Source organism: Dreissena polymorpha, chromosome 16 (assembly GCF_020536995.1).
Source record: "Dreissena polymorpha isolate Duluth1 chromosome 16, UMN_Dpol_1.0, whole genome shotgun sequence".
Classification (NCBI taxonomy): Eukaryota; Metazoa; Mollusca; class Bivalvia; order Myida; family Dreissenidae; genus Dreissena; species Dreissena polymorpha.
The window spans coordinates 46,422,577-46,440,657 of record NC_068370.1 but is presented as its reverse complement, the minus strand read 5'-3'; the positions used below and the strand labels follow the sequence as shown (position 1 = coordinate 46,440,657).

The 18,081-nt window shown below is 34.9% G+C and overlaps 1 protein-coding gene across 5 annotated transcripts in view; it reads left to right on the top strand.

Annotated features, from left to right (window-relative positions):
- LOC127861965 (flagellar attachment zone protein 1-like) overlaps positions 1-17,846 on the top strand; it is a 34,686-nt gene extending 16,840 nt beyond the window's left edge. For 2 of the 5 annotated variants that reach the window (XM_052400756.1, XM_052400757.1), the window contains exons 2-3: positions 3,286-3,736; positions 15,216-17,846. In XM_052400756.1, coding sequence (XP_052256716.1) covers positions 3,360-3,736; positions 15,216-16,137 — 1,299 coding nt within the window. In that variant the 5' untranslated portion in view covers positions 3,286-3,359 and the 3' untranslated portion in view covers positions 16,138-17,846. Of the gene's footprint in view, positions 1-3,285; positions 4,090-14,847 lie in introns of all 5 variants that reach the window. The other 3 variants (XM_052400759.1, XM_052400760.1, XM_052400758.1) reach the window with 3 other exon arrangements.
- The last annotated feature ends 235 nt before the right edge of the window (positions 17,847-18,081 follow it).

Genomic DNA, 18,081 nt, shown 5'->3' with positions numbered 1-18,081 from the left:
AGTTTTCAAACTTGACATGAAGGTTTGCAAGCACACTTAGATGACCACTGGTCATTTCAAGGTCATTCATTCTAAGGTCAAGGTCACTGTGACCTTGAATGTAAAAATGTTAAAGTTCTTATAACTTTGGTAGGTAAAAATGTTAAAGTTCTTATTCCATGTACATTTGATAATGAAATTGATGGAAACTTCAAACAATATGTTACTAATTTGCTAATAAAAAAATTGAGATCAAACTTTCCTAATTGTCAATTCAAGTTCATATTTGTGACCTTAAATGTTATTGTTGTTCATGTATATGCATGCATTCAAAACATAACACAAGGTTTGCTCATGCCTTGAAAAGTACTTACATTTCATTTTGACCTTTGAACAATATTTCAGTAATTTAAGTATTGCATTGACAAAAACACGAAAGGTACTTTCCTGTCATTTAAATAAAAAATCCGGCTTCAATGCGGTCATCTCCGACCGCGGAACTCTTGTTATTATTTTTACATTAGATTCACTGAAGTTTCTTTATCTCCATAAATATTGTTCTTTAGATTAAATTAGACCTATTTTGTAAACTAGATTTTTGAAGCACTTTCTAGTCTTACAGTAACTTATATTTATATAAGTTTTTTTGTCAGATTTTGAGCTTCTTTTTACATTCATTAAGGTACATTGTATTTGCTGTACATGTATGTTGTTCATTTTTGTAACGATTCTTAGATTTTTATACGCCCGTCTATGACGGGACGTATTATGGTATACCCCGCGTCCGTCCGTCCGTCTGTTAATGTAGTACGCTACGTCAAATATCCTTTGACAGATTTTCTTCAAATTTTAACACAATCTTAATATTGATAAACCCTGATCCCCTTTCGTTTTTGACGGAATTCTGAATTGTCGTTCCAGAGTTATGGGACTTTGTTCGTCAAAATTTCGTGATTTCATTGAATGTCCTACTGTAGCTCAAATATCCTTCGATGGATTTTTTTCAAATTTCAACACAATCTTAATATTGATAAACCCTGATCCCCTTTCGTTTTTGACGGAATTCTGAATTGTCGTTCCAGAGTTATGGGACTTTGTTCGTCAAAATTTCGTGATTTCATTGAATGTCCTACTGTAGCTCAAATATCCTTCGATGGATTTTTTTCAAATTTCAACACAATCTTAATATTGATAAACCCTGATCCCCTTTCGTTTTTGACGGAATTCTGAATTGTCGTTCCAGAGTTATGGGACTTTGTTCGTCAAAATTTCGTGATTTCATTGAATGTCCTACCGTAGCTCAAATATCCTTCGATGGATTTTTTTCAAATTTCAACACAATCTTAATATTGATAAACCCTGATCCCCTTTCGTTTTTGACGGAATTCTGAATTGTTGTTCCAGAGTTATGGGACTTTGTTGAATGTCAAGGAGACGGCGCTCCATGCTCATGTACTTATAAAATAAACCATGTATTCAAATACAAATAAACTGAAGTAAAAAAATGATTCAAAGGGTTATTTATTACCTTACTACTTCATTGGCGAACGACGGGCGTATCATGCGCTCATGGCGCAGCTCTTTATTTAGACTTGGCTTGTACCTGTTCTTCATTTTCTGATATTGTTCTTCATTTTCCGAGTTCTTGGAATAAAAATTAGTTGTTTTTGTTAAAGCTGCCTTGGTTTTCACTTATAAATAAATTCTTTGAGTGTGTTTAGGCGTCCCTTACTGAACGCCTTTAGTTAATTGAATTACAACCAGTCAGTATATTCATCCTGACCGGAAATAAGAGTTAGTCAAATAAATATTTCCGCATTACATAAGTGCTTACAACATTACATAACTTGAAACCGTCCTGTGACCGGTTTATTTGCGTAGCAAAGGAGACCGCACTACCACATCTGGATAGGACAGTTGAGTTCGATAATGGTTTGGATTGGTAATAAAACATGGCCGCCAGGTTTTTTTTCCTTATATTTATTAAGTAAAAAAGCTTGTGAACACTCTAGTAGTCACATGTTTTGCCTAATCATCATGAAATTTTGTCAAAACATTAGTTATGTGGATGTCTCGGACGAGTTTGAGAATGGTCGTGATCAGTGAAAAAACATGGCCGCCAGGGAGTGGGGCAGTTTTCTTTATATGTAAATAGTGACAACATGTGAACAGTCTAGAAGACACATTTTTTTCCCAGTCTTCATGAAATTTGGACATAGCTTGGAAGAGTTAAAAAATGGTTCAGGTCTGTTAAAAAAACATGGCTGCCAAGGGGCCATTTGTTGTTCATTCTTCGTGATACTTGGTTAGAACATTAATTTTGTTCCATTTATATCTTGGGCTGCAAAGAACATCTTATAATCTCAGGTGAACAACTTTGCGCCTTTCAGGCCCTCTTGTTTCCTTTTCTTTTGACAAGCTTTCACTTATTCAAAAATGCACCCACAGCCGAGCGTTGGCACCCACTACCGGTATGCGGTGTTCTTGTTTCGATTTAATCTGTCAAAAGGAAAACGTAAATATCAATCAACTGATCCTTATTTGTTTTTAAGTTCCATTTTACTAGTAGATTGTACATGTATAAAAATGAATTCATTTAACAAATACTTGACTGCTTTTGATCATATCATATCAAACAAGTTCTGACATTCAAAGTATGATTTGGTCAATTAGGTACTTATGATACATTTTGTACCTTATTCTCATCTAATTATGGGCTCAACCTTTCCAATCAGGGTTGCAGTAAAATAAGTCCACTTCAAATTAAAGTAAAAACATGCACTTCAGTTAATATATACATGTATTGCAATTTGTGAAATTTTAAATTTTTGCTGTTGATGTACATTTATTACAACGATCATTCACATGTTTTCTGGTTTTCAATGGAAAGTTGGGCATGTTAACTAGAGATTGGTTTTGCTAATATTTTTACACCACATTATACATTTTTTAAAGGTTTTCCCGTTTATAAGTAGATTTAACAAAATTAATGTATGATGAGTCAATTATTTGTTAATTATTTATTTAAATAATACAGGTATACGTATTGATTAATAATTTTTTAATTTCCTTCCAGAAACTATAAATTTTGCATGCACATACTGTACAGTAGTATCAAACCTTTTCAACCAATCAAAAGGGCCAGACCGATTGTAAAAATGTACATGGCATTGAGGGATCATAATCTACAGGATTCAAGCCTGAAAGTATTGCTGATTAACATATAATTGTTAGGTTTTAAAGTCCAGGAGTACACTACATACATGTATGAACATCTTAATCACGTGTGTTTTTATCCTTTAACAGATTGTGTAGACTTTAACAACTGGGCCCGTCTGGAGAGCAGTGGCTGGTTTTGTTAACAACAATAAAACATCAAGATGTCGTTTGGAAGCGAAAAGATGGTTTCTGAAAATTACATGATTTCTTCTGTGAAAGAAGAGTTGTCATCTAAGAACTACAAGATTTCATCTGAAAATGACACAATGTCATTTGAAAGCGACACGATTACATCTGCGAAAGAAAAGGTGTCAACTGAGAACGACAAGATTGCATCTGAAAACGACAAGATTTCATCTGTGAAAGAAGAGGTGTCATCTGAGAACGACAAGATTGCATCTGAAAACGACACGATTTCATATGTGAAAGAAGAGGTGTCATCTGAGAATGATAAGATTTCATCTGAGGACATGATGTCATCTGAAAATGGCAAGATTTCATCTGCGAAGAACAAGAGGTCATCTGTGAAGGGCAAGAGGTCATCTGTGAAGGGCAAGAGGTCATCTGCGAAGGACAAGAGGTCATCTGGAAATGGCAAGATTTCATCTGGGAAGGACATGGCATCTGAAAACGGCAAGATTTCAGATGAAAAGGGCAAAAGGTTATCTGTGAAGGGCAAGAGGTCAACTAAGAGGAAGATTTCATCTGTAAAAGAAGAGTCGTCATCTGAAACCGAGTCTGAATCTGATGACATGACTAAATGTTCTTGCAAGAGACACTGTTTGGAACAATTCACCAAATCTGACATCGAAGATCATATTTTGTCCATGCAAGATTTGGACAAACATGAAAAAGAAATGTTCATCCTTGAATCAATTGAACAGTCAACACCTGCTAAAACAAGAACAGGAATACGAAAGAGAATAAGATATAGATTTATGTTTGATGGCAATGTAGTATGTCGTCCAATATTCTGCTATTTGAATGGCATTGGGAAGAAATCCTTATATTCCATACAGGCACATGTTAATAAGAATGGGTTTGTGCCACGTGTCCATGGAAATATTGGAAGAAAGCCCCCTCATGCCCTGCAATATAACGATATTGAATATTGCGTAGACTTTCTAATCCGTTATGTCGAGTCACATGGACAACCGATGACTGCAGAACCAAAGGGCCAAGAGAAAGAGATACCGATATTGTTGCCTGCAGGCCTTACCAAGGTCATCGTTCATCGGGAATATGAAAAGGCATGTCAGGAATCCAAGCGCAGAGTACTTGGCATAGGCTCCTTTAGGAGTGTGTGGCGAAGCTGCATACCACATGTCAAAATAAGTCACCCAAAAGAGGAAAAGAGCTAAAAATTGTGAATGTTTCAAAACTCAACATTCTACAAAATTGTATTCATTAGACAATTTAACAATTGTCAAGGATTATGAAATACGTGCATGTTTAAATAATTATGCCACAAAAGCATTAACTGATGATGAAATATATATAAAAAATATGGGTCCAGCAAGAAAAGTTTGATTGAAGCTGACCATTGCAGGTGCAGAAGAGCTGTGTTTGGAACACATACATGCATTATAAAGTGAAACATTTGACAAAGAGTCACCATTCTGCAAAAATACATTGTATACATTGTATATATTTTCTTATTTACATTCCTTTTTTCCACTGCGAATTTTGGAGCAAACTTCAAACAGCAGTTACAAATAAGTAATTTTGTGAAGGAATACTGTATATAATGCTCTAAATTGAAACATTTAAAATGAATTTTAAAGTAAATTTCATTTGAGTTTTCTTACGATGTTAACACTATAACAGTGCTCCAGCTAGGACTAGAAACAAGTACGGTGCTGTTGTGTAAAGAGGGCTCTTTAGTGCACCCAGTGATTATATCAGATCCCTGTGCCATCAAATTTTCAAATAGCATGTTTATATAGTTTGTCTTACATGTGTTTTTATAAACAATAGTAATCTGTTATTAATTAAACTATTTTCATTCTTTGAATCAAGTTAATTTATTTAATTTCAAATAAAATCAGCAGTATTATTATGGGATCAGATAAAAAAGGGCATGGGTGGGGTGCAAGGGGGGTTGGTTGGGATTTTTTGGGGGTGTCATGGCCCTGCATCTTCCAATTTAGGCATAGCTGGAGCACTATGTTTGTACAGTTGATCTAATATTTAATCTCCCGCCATTGGCAGAGGTGTATGGAATTGGCATTGTTTGTCTGTCTGTCACAAATTCTCGAGTCTATATCTCAAACTATTTAAGATATCAACATGAAACTTCATGGGTGTATACATGTAGATATCTAAGAGGAGTGTCATGCTTAAGAACCATAACCCTTCACTTTCTTGAATAAGTGCACTATGTTTTTTAAGATTCTTAAACATGAGTTATTGCCTTTTGTGGTATGATGTAAGTTTTCAGTACTATATCTCCAATACCATACACGATTGCAACATGAATTTTTATGGATGTATCAATATAAATGAGGAAAAGTGCCATGCTTAATAACCATAAACCATAACCCAACACTTTAAAATAAAAGTTATTGCCCCTTGTTGTTTTTGTATGATGTAACTTTTCAGGGCTTTACCTCTGATATGATACAAGATTTCAACATGAAATCAATTGATGTAAAGAAATCATTGGGAAGAAGTGCATGCACAATAACCGAAACCCTAAACTTTCTTAAATAAGGGTTATTGACCTTTGTTTTTATATGATGTAACTTTTGAGGTCTATATCTGAGACAGGCTAAGTACAATATTTTCATGTGAAACTTCATGGGTGTAAAGATATCAATCAGGAAAATTGCAATGCAATATCAACACTTACCCTACACTTTACATGGACTTTGTTTAAGGATTACACCTTGTATTAATTGATTTGCGCCAATTCATAAAATTAATTTGGCAGGGGATATCAATGAATCAAAATTGCTTGTTTACATGTATGTACAAAATGTAATTATGTATATAGATCAATAAAAATAATGATTACAAATGTGATTTTCCACTGTTGCATTGGTTGTGGCATGCTTTCTTGAGACATAAATGATCTGCTACATTGTCATTACATGTTTATCTCCAACAATGTTATTCAGTTTACACTTTTACCCCCCACAGGTAGTTTAAAATACAAAAACCTGTAAAATCCAGGCCTTTCCAATTGGATTTTGTGAAGGAACAGGGGCATAGACCCATAGTTGGCAATTGCTTAATGTTTTCTTGATGGGCCTTTTATTAATTTCTACATTACTTCAGAGCTTAATTAAGCACACACAATTAATAGGAAAATATAGGTTAAGAGACTCCATAAAGTGAAATTTGAGTATTCATTTGTAATTTGGTAAATTCTAACTAGCCTTGAAACTTTCTTTTTGTTTTTGAGGCATTCTCAGAGACACAAGATACCTCGTTATACCCCCACTAAAAGTTTAGGGGGGTATGTAGGACTAGGAGTGAGTTTTTCTGTCGGTTGGTCTGTGAACGCTCTCTAATTCAAGTAGTTTTCATCCGATCTTTACCAAACTTGGTCAGAAGTTGTATCTCCATCATGTCTAGGCCAAGTTCGAACATGGGCCTTGCCGGGTCAATAATCAGGTCACTGGGTCACTTAGTGCGTTTTAAACATTCAGCATATTGTCCGCTCTTTAATTCAAGAAGTTTTCATCAGAGCTTCACCAAACTTGGTCAGAAAGTGTATCTAGATGATGTCTATGCCAAGTTCGAACGTGGGTCATGGCAGGTAAAAAACTAGGTCACGGGGTCACTTAGTGCATTTTAAACATTCAGCATGGTGTCCGCTCTCTTATTCAAGTAGTTTTTATCAGATCTTCACCAAATTTGGTCAGAAGTTGTATCTAGATGGTGTCTAGGTCAAGTTCGAATATGGGTCATGCCGGGTCAAAAACTAGGTCACTGGGTCACTTAGAACGTTTTACATATTCAGCATGGTGTCTGCTGTGTAAATCAAGTAGTTTTCATCAGATCTTCACCACACTTGGTCAGACGTTGTATCTAGATGATGTGTAGGTCAAGTTCAAACATGGGCCATGCAGGGTAAAAAACCAGGTCACGGGGTCACTTAATGCGTTTTAAACATTGAGCATGGTGTCCGCTGTTTTTTGTGAAGACAACAATATCTCCAAGGTCAAGGTCACACTTTGAGTTCAAAGATCAAAAATGGCCATAAATTAGCTAATAAGGGCAATAACATGGTGAGATATTAAAATCATTTAGCACATTTGCTCACCATCATTGGACGGTGTGTCACGCGAAAGAATTACGTCCATATCTCCAAGGTCACACTTTAAGTTCAAATATAAAAAACGGCCATAAATTTGTCCGGGCCATAACTATGTTGTTCATTGTGAGATTTTAAAATCATTTGGCACATTTGTTCACCATCATTGGCCGGTGTGTCGCGCGAAAGAATTGCGTTGATATCTCTACGGTCAAGGTCACACTTTGAGTTCAAAGGTCAAAAATGGTCATACATGAGCTTGTTCGGGCCATAACTATGTCATTCATTGTGAGATTTAAAAATCATTTGGCACATTTGTTCACCATTATTGGACGGTGTGTTGCGCGTAAGAATTACGTCAATATCTCCAAGGTCACACTATGAGTTTAAAGGTCAAAAATGGCCATAAATGATTTTGTCCGGGCCATAACTATGCCATTCATTGTTAGATTTTAAAATTACTTGGTTAACACAGTCATTGGACAATGTGTCATGCGAAAGAATTACGTCGATATCTTCAAGGTCAAGGTCACACTTGGAGTTCAAAAGTGAAAAATAGCCATTAATGAGCTTGTCCGGGCCATAACTATGTCATTCATTGTGATATTTTAAAATGACTGTACATAAATTTTGTTCACAGTTATTGGACGGCGTGTCATGCGAAAGAATTCAAGAGTTCAAAGGTCAAAATGGCCATAAATAATAACGGCATAATAATTCTTAAAAATCACCATTTAGATTTCTTGTTTTGTGAAGACAGCATGCAAAATAGTCTGTCAATGCGTCATGTGGGGGTACACCTCACGTCTGTGACAAAGCTCTAGTTTTAAATTCACACTGTCAATGGTTGCTTGTAACAATTATTGTTTATTGACGGTTTTGGTCACGTAATGAATTGTAACCTACTGGGCGCGCACGCGTCTGATGAAAGTTTCCTAACCTCGCAGTGTTAAGCAGCCAAACCGGTTTTTATGCCCCCGAAAGAGGGTAAATAGTGATCGCACTGCCCGTCTGTCTTTCCGTCACACTTTTGCGTCTAGGTTTCGAAAAATGCTCATAACTTCTATGTCGCTTCAGATGTAACCTTCATATTTGGCATGCATATAACTTCTATGTCGCTTCAGATGTAACCTTCATATTTGGTATGCATGTGTATATGGGCAAGGACTTTCCATACGCACACAAATTGACATTGAATTAAGGGTCCGCGTTTAGAATTCAAAATCTGCGTTTAGGTTTCGAAAAAGCGTTTTTCGGGGGTATATGACTTCCGATTGAGACAACTCTTGTTATATATACTAGTACTTTCAACAACTATTGCACTAAATTACTTTGGCATTGGGTTAAAGTTTGCTTTTGCGAATTTATTAACTGTATACTTGGTTGAAAAAATAGTGGACCAGTGTTTGTTACAATTACATCTGCATGATGTTGGCAACCTTAACTGTTATTAAAGGACGTACGCGGAGGGTTAGTTTTATGCAAATTGGTTTTGAGTGTAACACCGGTTGCGCAATAAGTGTATGCTTTTTCGGATATTCGAATAAAAACGGGATGCATTGCATATTCAATAATGGAATGATACCAAGAAAAAGATTATGAAGTTTAGAAGATTGATAAACAATTTGTAGCCCCTAAATAACACAGTAAGAATCGACCATCATTCCTGCGACTACAAAAAAACTTTTATCGCGTGTTTGTAACAACAACCAAGAATCTCTTTACAGAAAACAGTCAATACTTCCTAATAACTGAAAATGTTTTGTCGCAAGTACGACATAAAACGGATAGCTTTCCTTCAAAATAAGCAATTTGTCATTGAATCACCATATATTTAAACATGCCATCAAAGTATATGTGTTATATATAAAATATAATAAAAATCGTTATGAACGTTTCATGTTATTATGCTTAAAATACTTCGGAACACTTTAATTTCTCAAACAACGGCTTACGATATCAACTTTTATCTAGTGTTGTCTGAGATAATTTACTACATAGAATATCTGATGAATTTAAAATGTTCATCAACGACGCTCTGATACTTCTGAACCATGTGCGGATGTTGGTGCATCTTGCCGCACGTGTATATAATACTTGCATATTTTTCGCTTAATTTATTTCTCTCTGAACAATATGATTCGAAAAAAAACTAACACTGTATTTATTTTTGGTAAGCAATTGATTAAAACACATTGTTGTATTTGAACGTACGCTGGTACCGCACCCGCAACCCATTTATAATACATGTACACTCATAACGTCTTATTACAGGATTGCAATGCAATCTAAGGCTTTTAAGTATTCAATCTATCCGTATCCGCAAAATCATAACACGGACGCTATATTCCATTTATTCGCATACGTCGAACGTATCACTATCTTTCTCTTATTATATGGATAAAACTGAAAATTATAAAGGAGATAATTATTGTGAAGGACAAGCGTGAATTTAAGTAGATATAAGGTACAAATCATCATTATGTCCGTAAAAGAATACAAATGGTACATACCTGAAACATCTTCTAGTGCCTTGGCTATGCTTTTCCAAAAATTTGAAGTGAAATCAGAGTCCCGATATGCAGACCTGAGTTGGTTGTATAATTCCGGGTTATTTTTCACGAATTCGATTAGTTTTTCAGTTGATTTTTTAGATGACAGCCCCCTCATCATGCTGAATGCCGTCCGTATCTTAACCGCATTAGAATGCCCGCTTTAGCGGACGCCTATTGCGCGTGCGGATATGCGGATGAATGGAATAAGCGCAGTGCATTTCAACTTGTTCTATTTTTTTGCGGATGCGGATACGGACAGATGAAATACCAGCCTAAATCTTTCTACCTAAATTTAGTGACATCCTTTTTTGTGACACGCTTAAACACATTTTAAGTCGTGATGCGTTGTAACTTAGCATTTATGGTTTGAATGCGAGTTGTATTTTGAATTGTAATTGTGAACAAGAGTCTGGTGACTTAGTAAATATCCCCTTCTAAAGGCGGAGGGATATAGAATTGGCCTTGTCCGTCCGTTCGTCAGTTCGTCCGCCCGTCTGTCACAAAAAATGTTGCGGGGGATATCAATTTAACGAATTTGCTTGAGCCATTTGGGTAAATTGGAATGAAATCTTTATGCGGGAAGGTATTAAAAGTTGGTGGTAAGCAATTATATATTTTTTACCTTTACGATTAACTTTTTTGATATCCATTTGATGTTTAATGATATTAAACGAAATTGTAATAATAATTATAAATCGACGCAGAGAATTAAATTATGTTCAACAGTTTTTTCACTTGTGTGCTCAGTTTTGTTTTTAAGGCATTTTTGCGAGATGAACTCACACGTTGAAATAGTCAATTCGAAGGTCAATAAAACAAATAAGAACACCCGTCATGCTCGATTTTTTTAATATCAGCAAAAGATGTATCTATCAAACATTATGCTATATGTAATAAAAAATAATTAAAACTACCGCGTACGTTCTTAAAATGTATTCTGTACTTTAAAATATCTGAGTCATTGTAAATTGAAAACTAAAATACCGATTTCAGTATTATTACATTACAGTTGCGTATCAACAAGTAATAGATTATTATCAGTTTTTTCTCACCGTTTTGGGAATGGGGCCGGGTTACTTTGGATTGGGAAAATTCGCGTCGTTTTGACTAAAGTTGGTAAATTAGTGTTGTTGTTGTTTTGCTAAAAAATGCTTCAAAATTGAGGATACAAGTGTGTCCAGTATTATATTTAATAATGTTGAACTTATATATGGATGGTAGATGAACAAAATATTGAGAGCTAATTTTTTTTATTTTTTTTGAAACCTTTCATTGGGAATTTTTAGCTCCCATTTGGGAAAAATATATACTTTTTCCCATTGGGAATGGGTCCGGTTACCGGACCCGATTTTGAATGAAAAAAAACACTGATTGTAATATTAAAAAACTCATTACATATAACGAAGCTCGTGTATGTAGTGAATAATTGCTTTACACATACGCCATAATTGCCTTCTGTAGTATCTGTATTCACATGCGAACTTTTTAGTAGTATGTAAACGTTTTCCTAAAAATGCAATACTTGTGTTGGATTAGATTTTTATCGTACACGAACTGTTAAGATAAAATAGTTTTTCATATATATTTTCCTAGCAATTCCAATAATATAGTACTGCGTTTATATACATTAATTCATACAAATGATATGCCGTGAATTGGTGAAGTCATATCAAGAATTAGAATTAATACCGTTGATATGCCCCTTTAAGTGTATTGTATACGTATTGGTTTTAATTGATTACTTAATTAACCTAATGTAATGATCTCGATATACATCATTTATCATTTGTATTTTCATTGTATTCGAATCTACATTTGCATACAACACTAAATCGGTAAGAATTGCAAAAACAAGTGGTATTCTCCTTCGAATGTTTTCAATTATCTTGTGTGTTTTTTGTTTGGTTCAGTATAAATTTATATTTGTTTGATCTTGCTACCCATAATTTGTGTTTTCACTTAAATTAAAATCCTCTTTTGCATTGGAATACATAAAAAACATTGGTCAAGTCATGTCAATAATTACAACTAATCCCGTCGATATGTCCCTTTAAAAGTTTTGTATAAAAACAAATTAAGTTGGATGCTGCATTTAACTACTTTTACTGATCTTGTTACAAATAACGTGTGTTCTCATTTACATTGAAATCTATTTTTTTTTTCATTGGCATACAGCAATACATGTACTAGTATGTGTTTTGACTTATACCACGTATATGTACATGGTTTTCACTGTGTTTTCCAACTGTATATTAATACAAGCAGTAAAATTGCATTTGTGAACAAACGACCCCGATGACCTACTGATTTCTTTTTATGCCCCCGGTAGGGTAGCATATAGCAGTTGAACTGACCGTCAGTCAGTCTGTCCGTCCGTCCGAAAACTTTAACGTTGCCCATAACTTTTGCAATATTGAAGATAGCAACTTGATATTTGGAATGCATGTGTATCTCATGAAACTGCACATTTTGAGTGGTGAAAGGTCAAGTTCATCCTTCAAGGTCAAATGTCAAATATAAATTATTCTACCTAAATAACAAAAAATATCAAATTCTAGGTGAAGCAAAATTTGCATTAAAATTGCAGCATACGTCCTTAACAGTACACCTAAAACAACACCTATCAGTTGCAATTCCATTTTCATGATAGTTTTATTTATGATTGATTTTTATGCCCACGAAGAAGGGCATGTAGTGATCGGAGCGTCCGTCTGTCCATCTGCCTGTCTGTCTCTCCTTCACACATTGCGTTAAGTTTTCTAAAATGCTCATAACTTCTATGTCGCTTCAAATAGCAACTTGATATTTGGCATGCATGTGCATCTAATGGAGCTGCACATTTTGAGTGGTGGAAGGTCAAGGTCAAAGGTAAAAAAATCGAAGGGAAGTAATAAGCTTCAAAAGGAGATAATTATCTGTACCTGCCAAATGATAAAACAAACATTAGTAAAGCAAAGCGGCGCTGTTGGGGGCATTGTGTTTCTAACAAACACATCTCTTGTTTTATTATATCCCCCACCAGACCACTATAGTGGGGTACAAATTGTTTTTGCCCTGTCTGTTGGTTTGTTGCTTTGAATGTTTGCGTCAAACTTTAACATTTTTCATAACTTATGCAATATTGAAGATAGCAACTTCATATTTGGCATGCATGTGTATCTCATGGAGCTGCACATTTTGAGTGGTGAAAGGTCAAGTTCATCCTTCAAGGTCAAATGTCAAATATAAATTATTGGTCAAAATCGCTCATTTAATGTACACTTGCAATATTAAAGATAGCGACTTGATATTTGGCATGAATGTGTATCTCATGGATCTTCACATTTTGAGTGGTGAAAGGTCAGGGGTTAGGTCATCCTTCAAGGTCAAATATAGAGGGACATAGTGTTTCACTAACACATTTTGTTTCAATTATTTGTTCAAAAGCAAAACGCAATAACAAGCAAATGATCCGTATCTGTGTCTCTGTTTCTGTGATATATCATTTAAACTAGTTAGGGCAAAGTTTATTTCAAGTAACCTTTTACTATAAGATTGTATAAGTACAGGATTTTTTCTGCTATGGTAAAAAGGCCGTAAAACGGACCAGATTTCAAAGCAAATAGACCCGATTCCAAACCGAAATAAAAAAATCCCCCCCCCAAAAAAAATAAAATAATATTTGAATACAAAGAATTTAAGTGTCTTATAACTTAATATGATTATAGAATCTATATCTCACATTTTCTTTAAACAACCAACAAAATATATAACCATAATTTACATGATTTTGATCCAAAATGGCCTTGAAAATACCTGTTGTGTATAAAAAAAATCCCATGTTGGTCCTTTTTGTCGGTAAAAAAATCCAAAAGTTGCCACTATAATCGATTTAAAAAATCCCAATTTGACCAGTCTTCTTTCTCAAAATGGGTGGAAAAATGCCAGAAATACGAATTCATTTAACAAATACCTCACTGCTTTTGATCATATCAAACAAATACTGACATTCAAAGTATGGTTTGGTCAATTCGGTCTTTTCAAAACTACAAAAGTTGTCTCCCATTCGGGTACATTTAGGTATCACAAGTATCCCGGGTAAAAAGCGGTCCGTCTAAAATGCGTATATGACTCATATCCGCGGATATGACCGAAAAGTGCGGATAAGGACGAATATAAGCAATATCGACACTTTTTCTGCAATGTTTATTTCAATGTTTAATGAAAAATACACCCGAATGGGAGACAACTTATGTAGTTTCGAAAATCCCGAATTAGGTACCAAAATCATATGTCTTATGATCACTTATTCTCATCTTATGATGGATCCATACCTTCCAATCAGGGTTGCAGTGTCCACTTGAAATAACCACAAAAATGCACATCAGTTGAAATCTTACAATTTTTGGAAATTTAATGTTGATGTACAATTATTACAATGATCATTCACATGTTTTATGGTTTTCAATGGAAAGCTGGGCATGTTAACTAGAGACTGGTTTTGCTATTATTTTCAGACCGCATTTAATATTTTTTAAGGTTTTACCGTTTATAAGTAGTTTTTATAAAATTAACGTATGATGAGTCAATTATCTGTTAATAATTTATTTAAATAGTTCAGTTATATTATTAATAAGTTTAAAATTTCCGTTCAGAAACTATTTATAAACTTAGCATGCGCGTAGAATCAAACCTTCTCAGCCAATAAGAAGGGACAGACCGATGGGAAATAATGTACATGGCATTGAGGGAGCTTAATCTAAAGAACATACACTTGTTTGGTTTTAAAGTCCAGGAATACCCTACATGTACATACATTGACGTATTAATCACGTGTGTTTTATCCATTAACAGGTTTCTTAGACTTTTAACCGCTGGGCCGGCAGAAGAGCAGTGGCTGGTTTTGTTGAAAACAATATAACATCCAAGATGTCCGCTGAAAACGACAAGATGTCATCTGAAAACGACATGATTTCATCTGTGAAAGAAGAGATGTCAACTGAGAACGACAAGATTTCATCTGAGAACGACATGGTGTCATGTGAAAACGGCACGATTTCATCTGTGAAACAAGAGGTGTCATCTGAGAACACCGAGATTTCATATGAAAACGACACGATTTCATCTTTGAAAGAAGAGGTGTCATCTGAGGATGACAAGATTTCATCTGAGGACATGATGTCATCTGAAATTGGCAAGATTTCATCTGCGAAGGACAAGAGGTCATCTGTGAAGGACAAGAGGTCATCTGTGAAGGACAAAATTTCATCTGAGAAGGACATGTCATCTGAAAACGGCAAGATTTCATCTGGGAAGGACAAGATTTCATCTGAGAAGGAGAAGATTTCATCTGATGACATGGTGTCATCTGAAAATGGCCAGATTTCATCTGAGAAGGACATGTCATCTGAAAACGGCAAGATTTCAGATGAAAAGGACAAAAGGTTATCTGTGAAGGGCAAGAGGTCAACTAAGAGGAAGATTTCATCTGTAAAAGAAGAGTCGTCATCTGAAACCGAGTCTGAATCTGATGACATGACTAAATGTTCTTGCAAGAGACACTGTTTGGAACAATTCACCAAATCTGAAATCGAAGATCATATTTTGTCCATGCAAGATTTGGACAAACATGAAAAAGAAATGTTCATTCTTGAATCAATGGAACAGTCAACACCTACTAGAACAAGAACAGGAATACGAAAAAGAATAAGATATAGATTTATGTTTGATGGCAAAGTAGTATGTCGTCCAATATTCTGCTATTTGAATGGCATTGGAAAGAAATCCTTATCATCCATACAGGCACATGTTAATAAGAATGGGTTTGTGCCACGCGTCCATGGAAATAGGGGACGAAAGCCTCATAATGCCCTGCAATATAACGATATTGAATATTGCGTAGACTTTCTAATACGTTATGTCGAGTCACATGGACAACCGATGACTGCAGAACCAAAGAGCCAAGAGAAAGAGATACCGATATTGTTGCCTGCAGGCCTTACCAAGGTCATCGTTCATCGGGAATATGAAAAGGCATGTCAGGAATCCAAGCGCAGAGTACTTGGCATAGGCTCCTTTAGGAGTGTGTGGCGAAGCTGCATACCTCATGTCAAAATAAGTAACCCAAAAGAGGAAATGAGCTAAAAATTGTGAATGTTTCAAAACTCAACATCATTCTACAAAATTGTATCCGTTAGACAATTTAACAATTGTCAAATATTTGAACTTTTTTTGTGCAGTGTTTGACAATGACTAATTTATCAAGGATTATGAAATATGTGCATGTTTAAATAATTACCCCACAAAAGCATTAACTGATGATAAAATATATATTAAAAAATTAAATGGGTACAGCAAGAAAATATGGACTGTAGCAGACCATTGCAGGTGCAGAGGAGTTATGTTTGGAACAGATATTATAAAGTAGAACATTGACATTAACATAGTGTCACCATTTACAAAGTGTCAACATTCTGCAAAAATGTACCACCTATGTAATTTATTATTTACGTTCCTGCGAAGTTTGGAGCGAATTTCAAACAGCAGTTACAAAGAAGAATTTTGTGAAGGAATACTGTATATAAAGCTCTAAAGTGAAACATTTTAAGAGCATTTTAAAGTAAATTTCATTTGAGTTTTCTAACGATGTTAACACTATAACAGTGCTCCAGCTAGGATTAGAAACAAGTACGGTGTTGTTGTGTAAAAAGGGCTCTTTAGTGCACCCAGTTATTATATCAGATCCTTGTGCCAGATTTTCAAATAAGCATGTTTATATATTTCGCATTACATGTATTTTCATAAACAATATTGATCTTAAATAAATAAAACTATTTTCATTTTTTTAATCAAGTTAATTTATTGAATTTCAAATACAATTAGCTGTATTATGATGTGATCCGATGAACAAATGGTCATGGGTAGGGGGGCAAGGGGGGTAGGTTGGGATTTTTTTGGGTGTCGTGGCCCTGCGTCCTCCAATGTTTGTACAAATACAGTTGATCTAATATTTTATCCCCCGCCTAAGGCAGAGGGATATGGAATTGGCATTGTTTGTTGGTTTGTCTGTCTGTCACAAATTTACAAGGCTATGTCTCAGAAACTATTTAAGATATTAACATGGAACTTCATCCGTGTATAGATATCAAAGATTAGGAGTGTCATGCATAAGAACCATAGCCCTTCACTTTCTTTAATAAGTGCCCTATGTTTTGTTAAGATTCTTAAATAAGAGTTATTGTCCTTTGTTGTATGATGAAAGTTTTCAGTGCTATATCTCCGATGCCATACAAGATTGCAACATGAAACTTTATGGATGTATTGATATAAATTAGGAAAAGTGCCATGCTTAATTACCATAATCCAACACCTTTTTAAAATAAGAGTTATTGCACCCTTTTGTTTGTGTATGATGTAACTTTTCAGGGATATACACATGTTCCTCTGATATGATACAAGATTTCAACATGAAACTCCATTGAGTGAAGAAATCATTGGGAAGAAGTGCATGCACAACAACCATAACCCTAAACTTTCTTAAAGAAGGGTTATTCATATTGACCTTTGTTGTTTTTATACGATGTAACTTTTCAGGGCTATATCTGAGACAGGCTACACGCTTTCCTTGTGAAATTTCATGGGTGTAAAAATATCAATCAGAAATTGCTATGCATTATCAATACTTAACCTACACCTTACTTTGTTTAAGGATTATACATTGTATTAATTGATTTGCGCCAATTCATAAACACAATTTATTTGGCAGGGGATATCAATGAATCAAATTTGCTTGTTTACATGTATGTACAAAATGTATTGATATATATAGATCAATAAAAAATAATGATTAGAAATGCTATTTTTCACTGTTGCAATTGTTATGGCATGCTTTCTTGCGACATAATATGATCTGCTATATTGTCATTGCATGTTAATCTCCGACAATATTATTCTGTTTACACTAAAGTTCCCACAGGTGGTTTAATCAATACAAAAACATGTCCAGGCCTTTCCAATTGATTGCGTGAAGGAAAATAGACACATAGTTGGCAATTGCTTGGATTTTTTATGTCCCACACCACTACATGT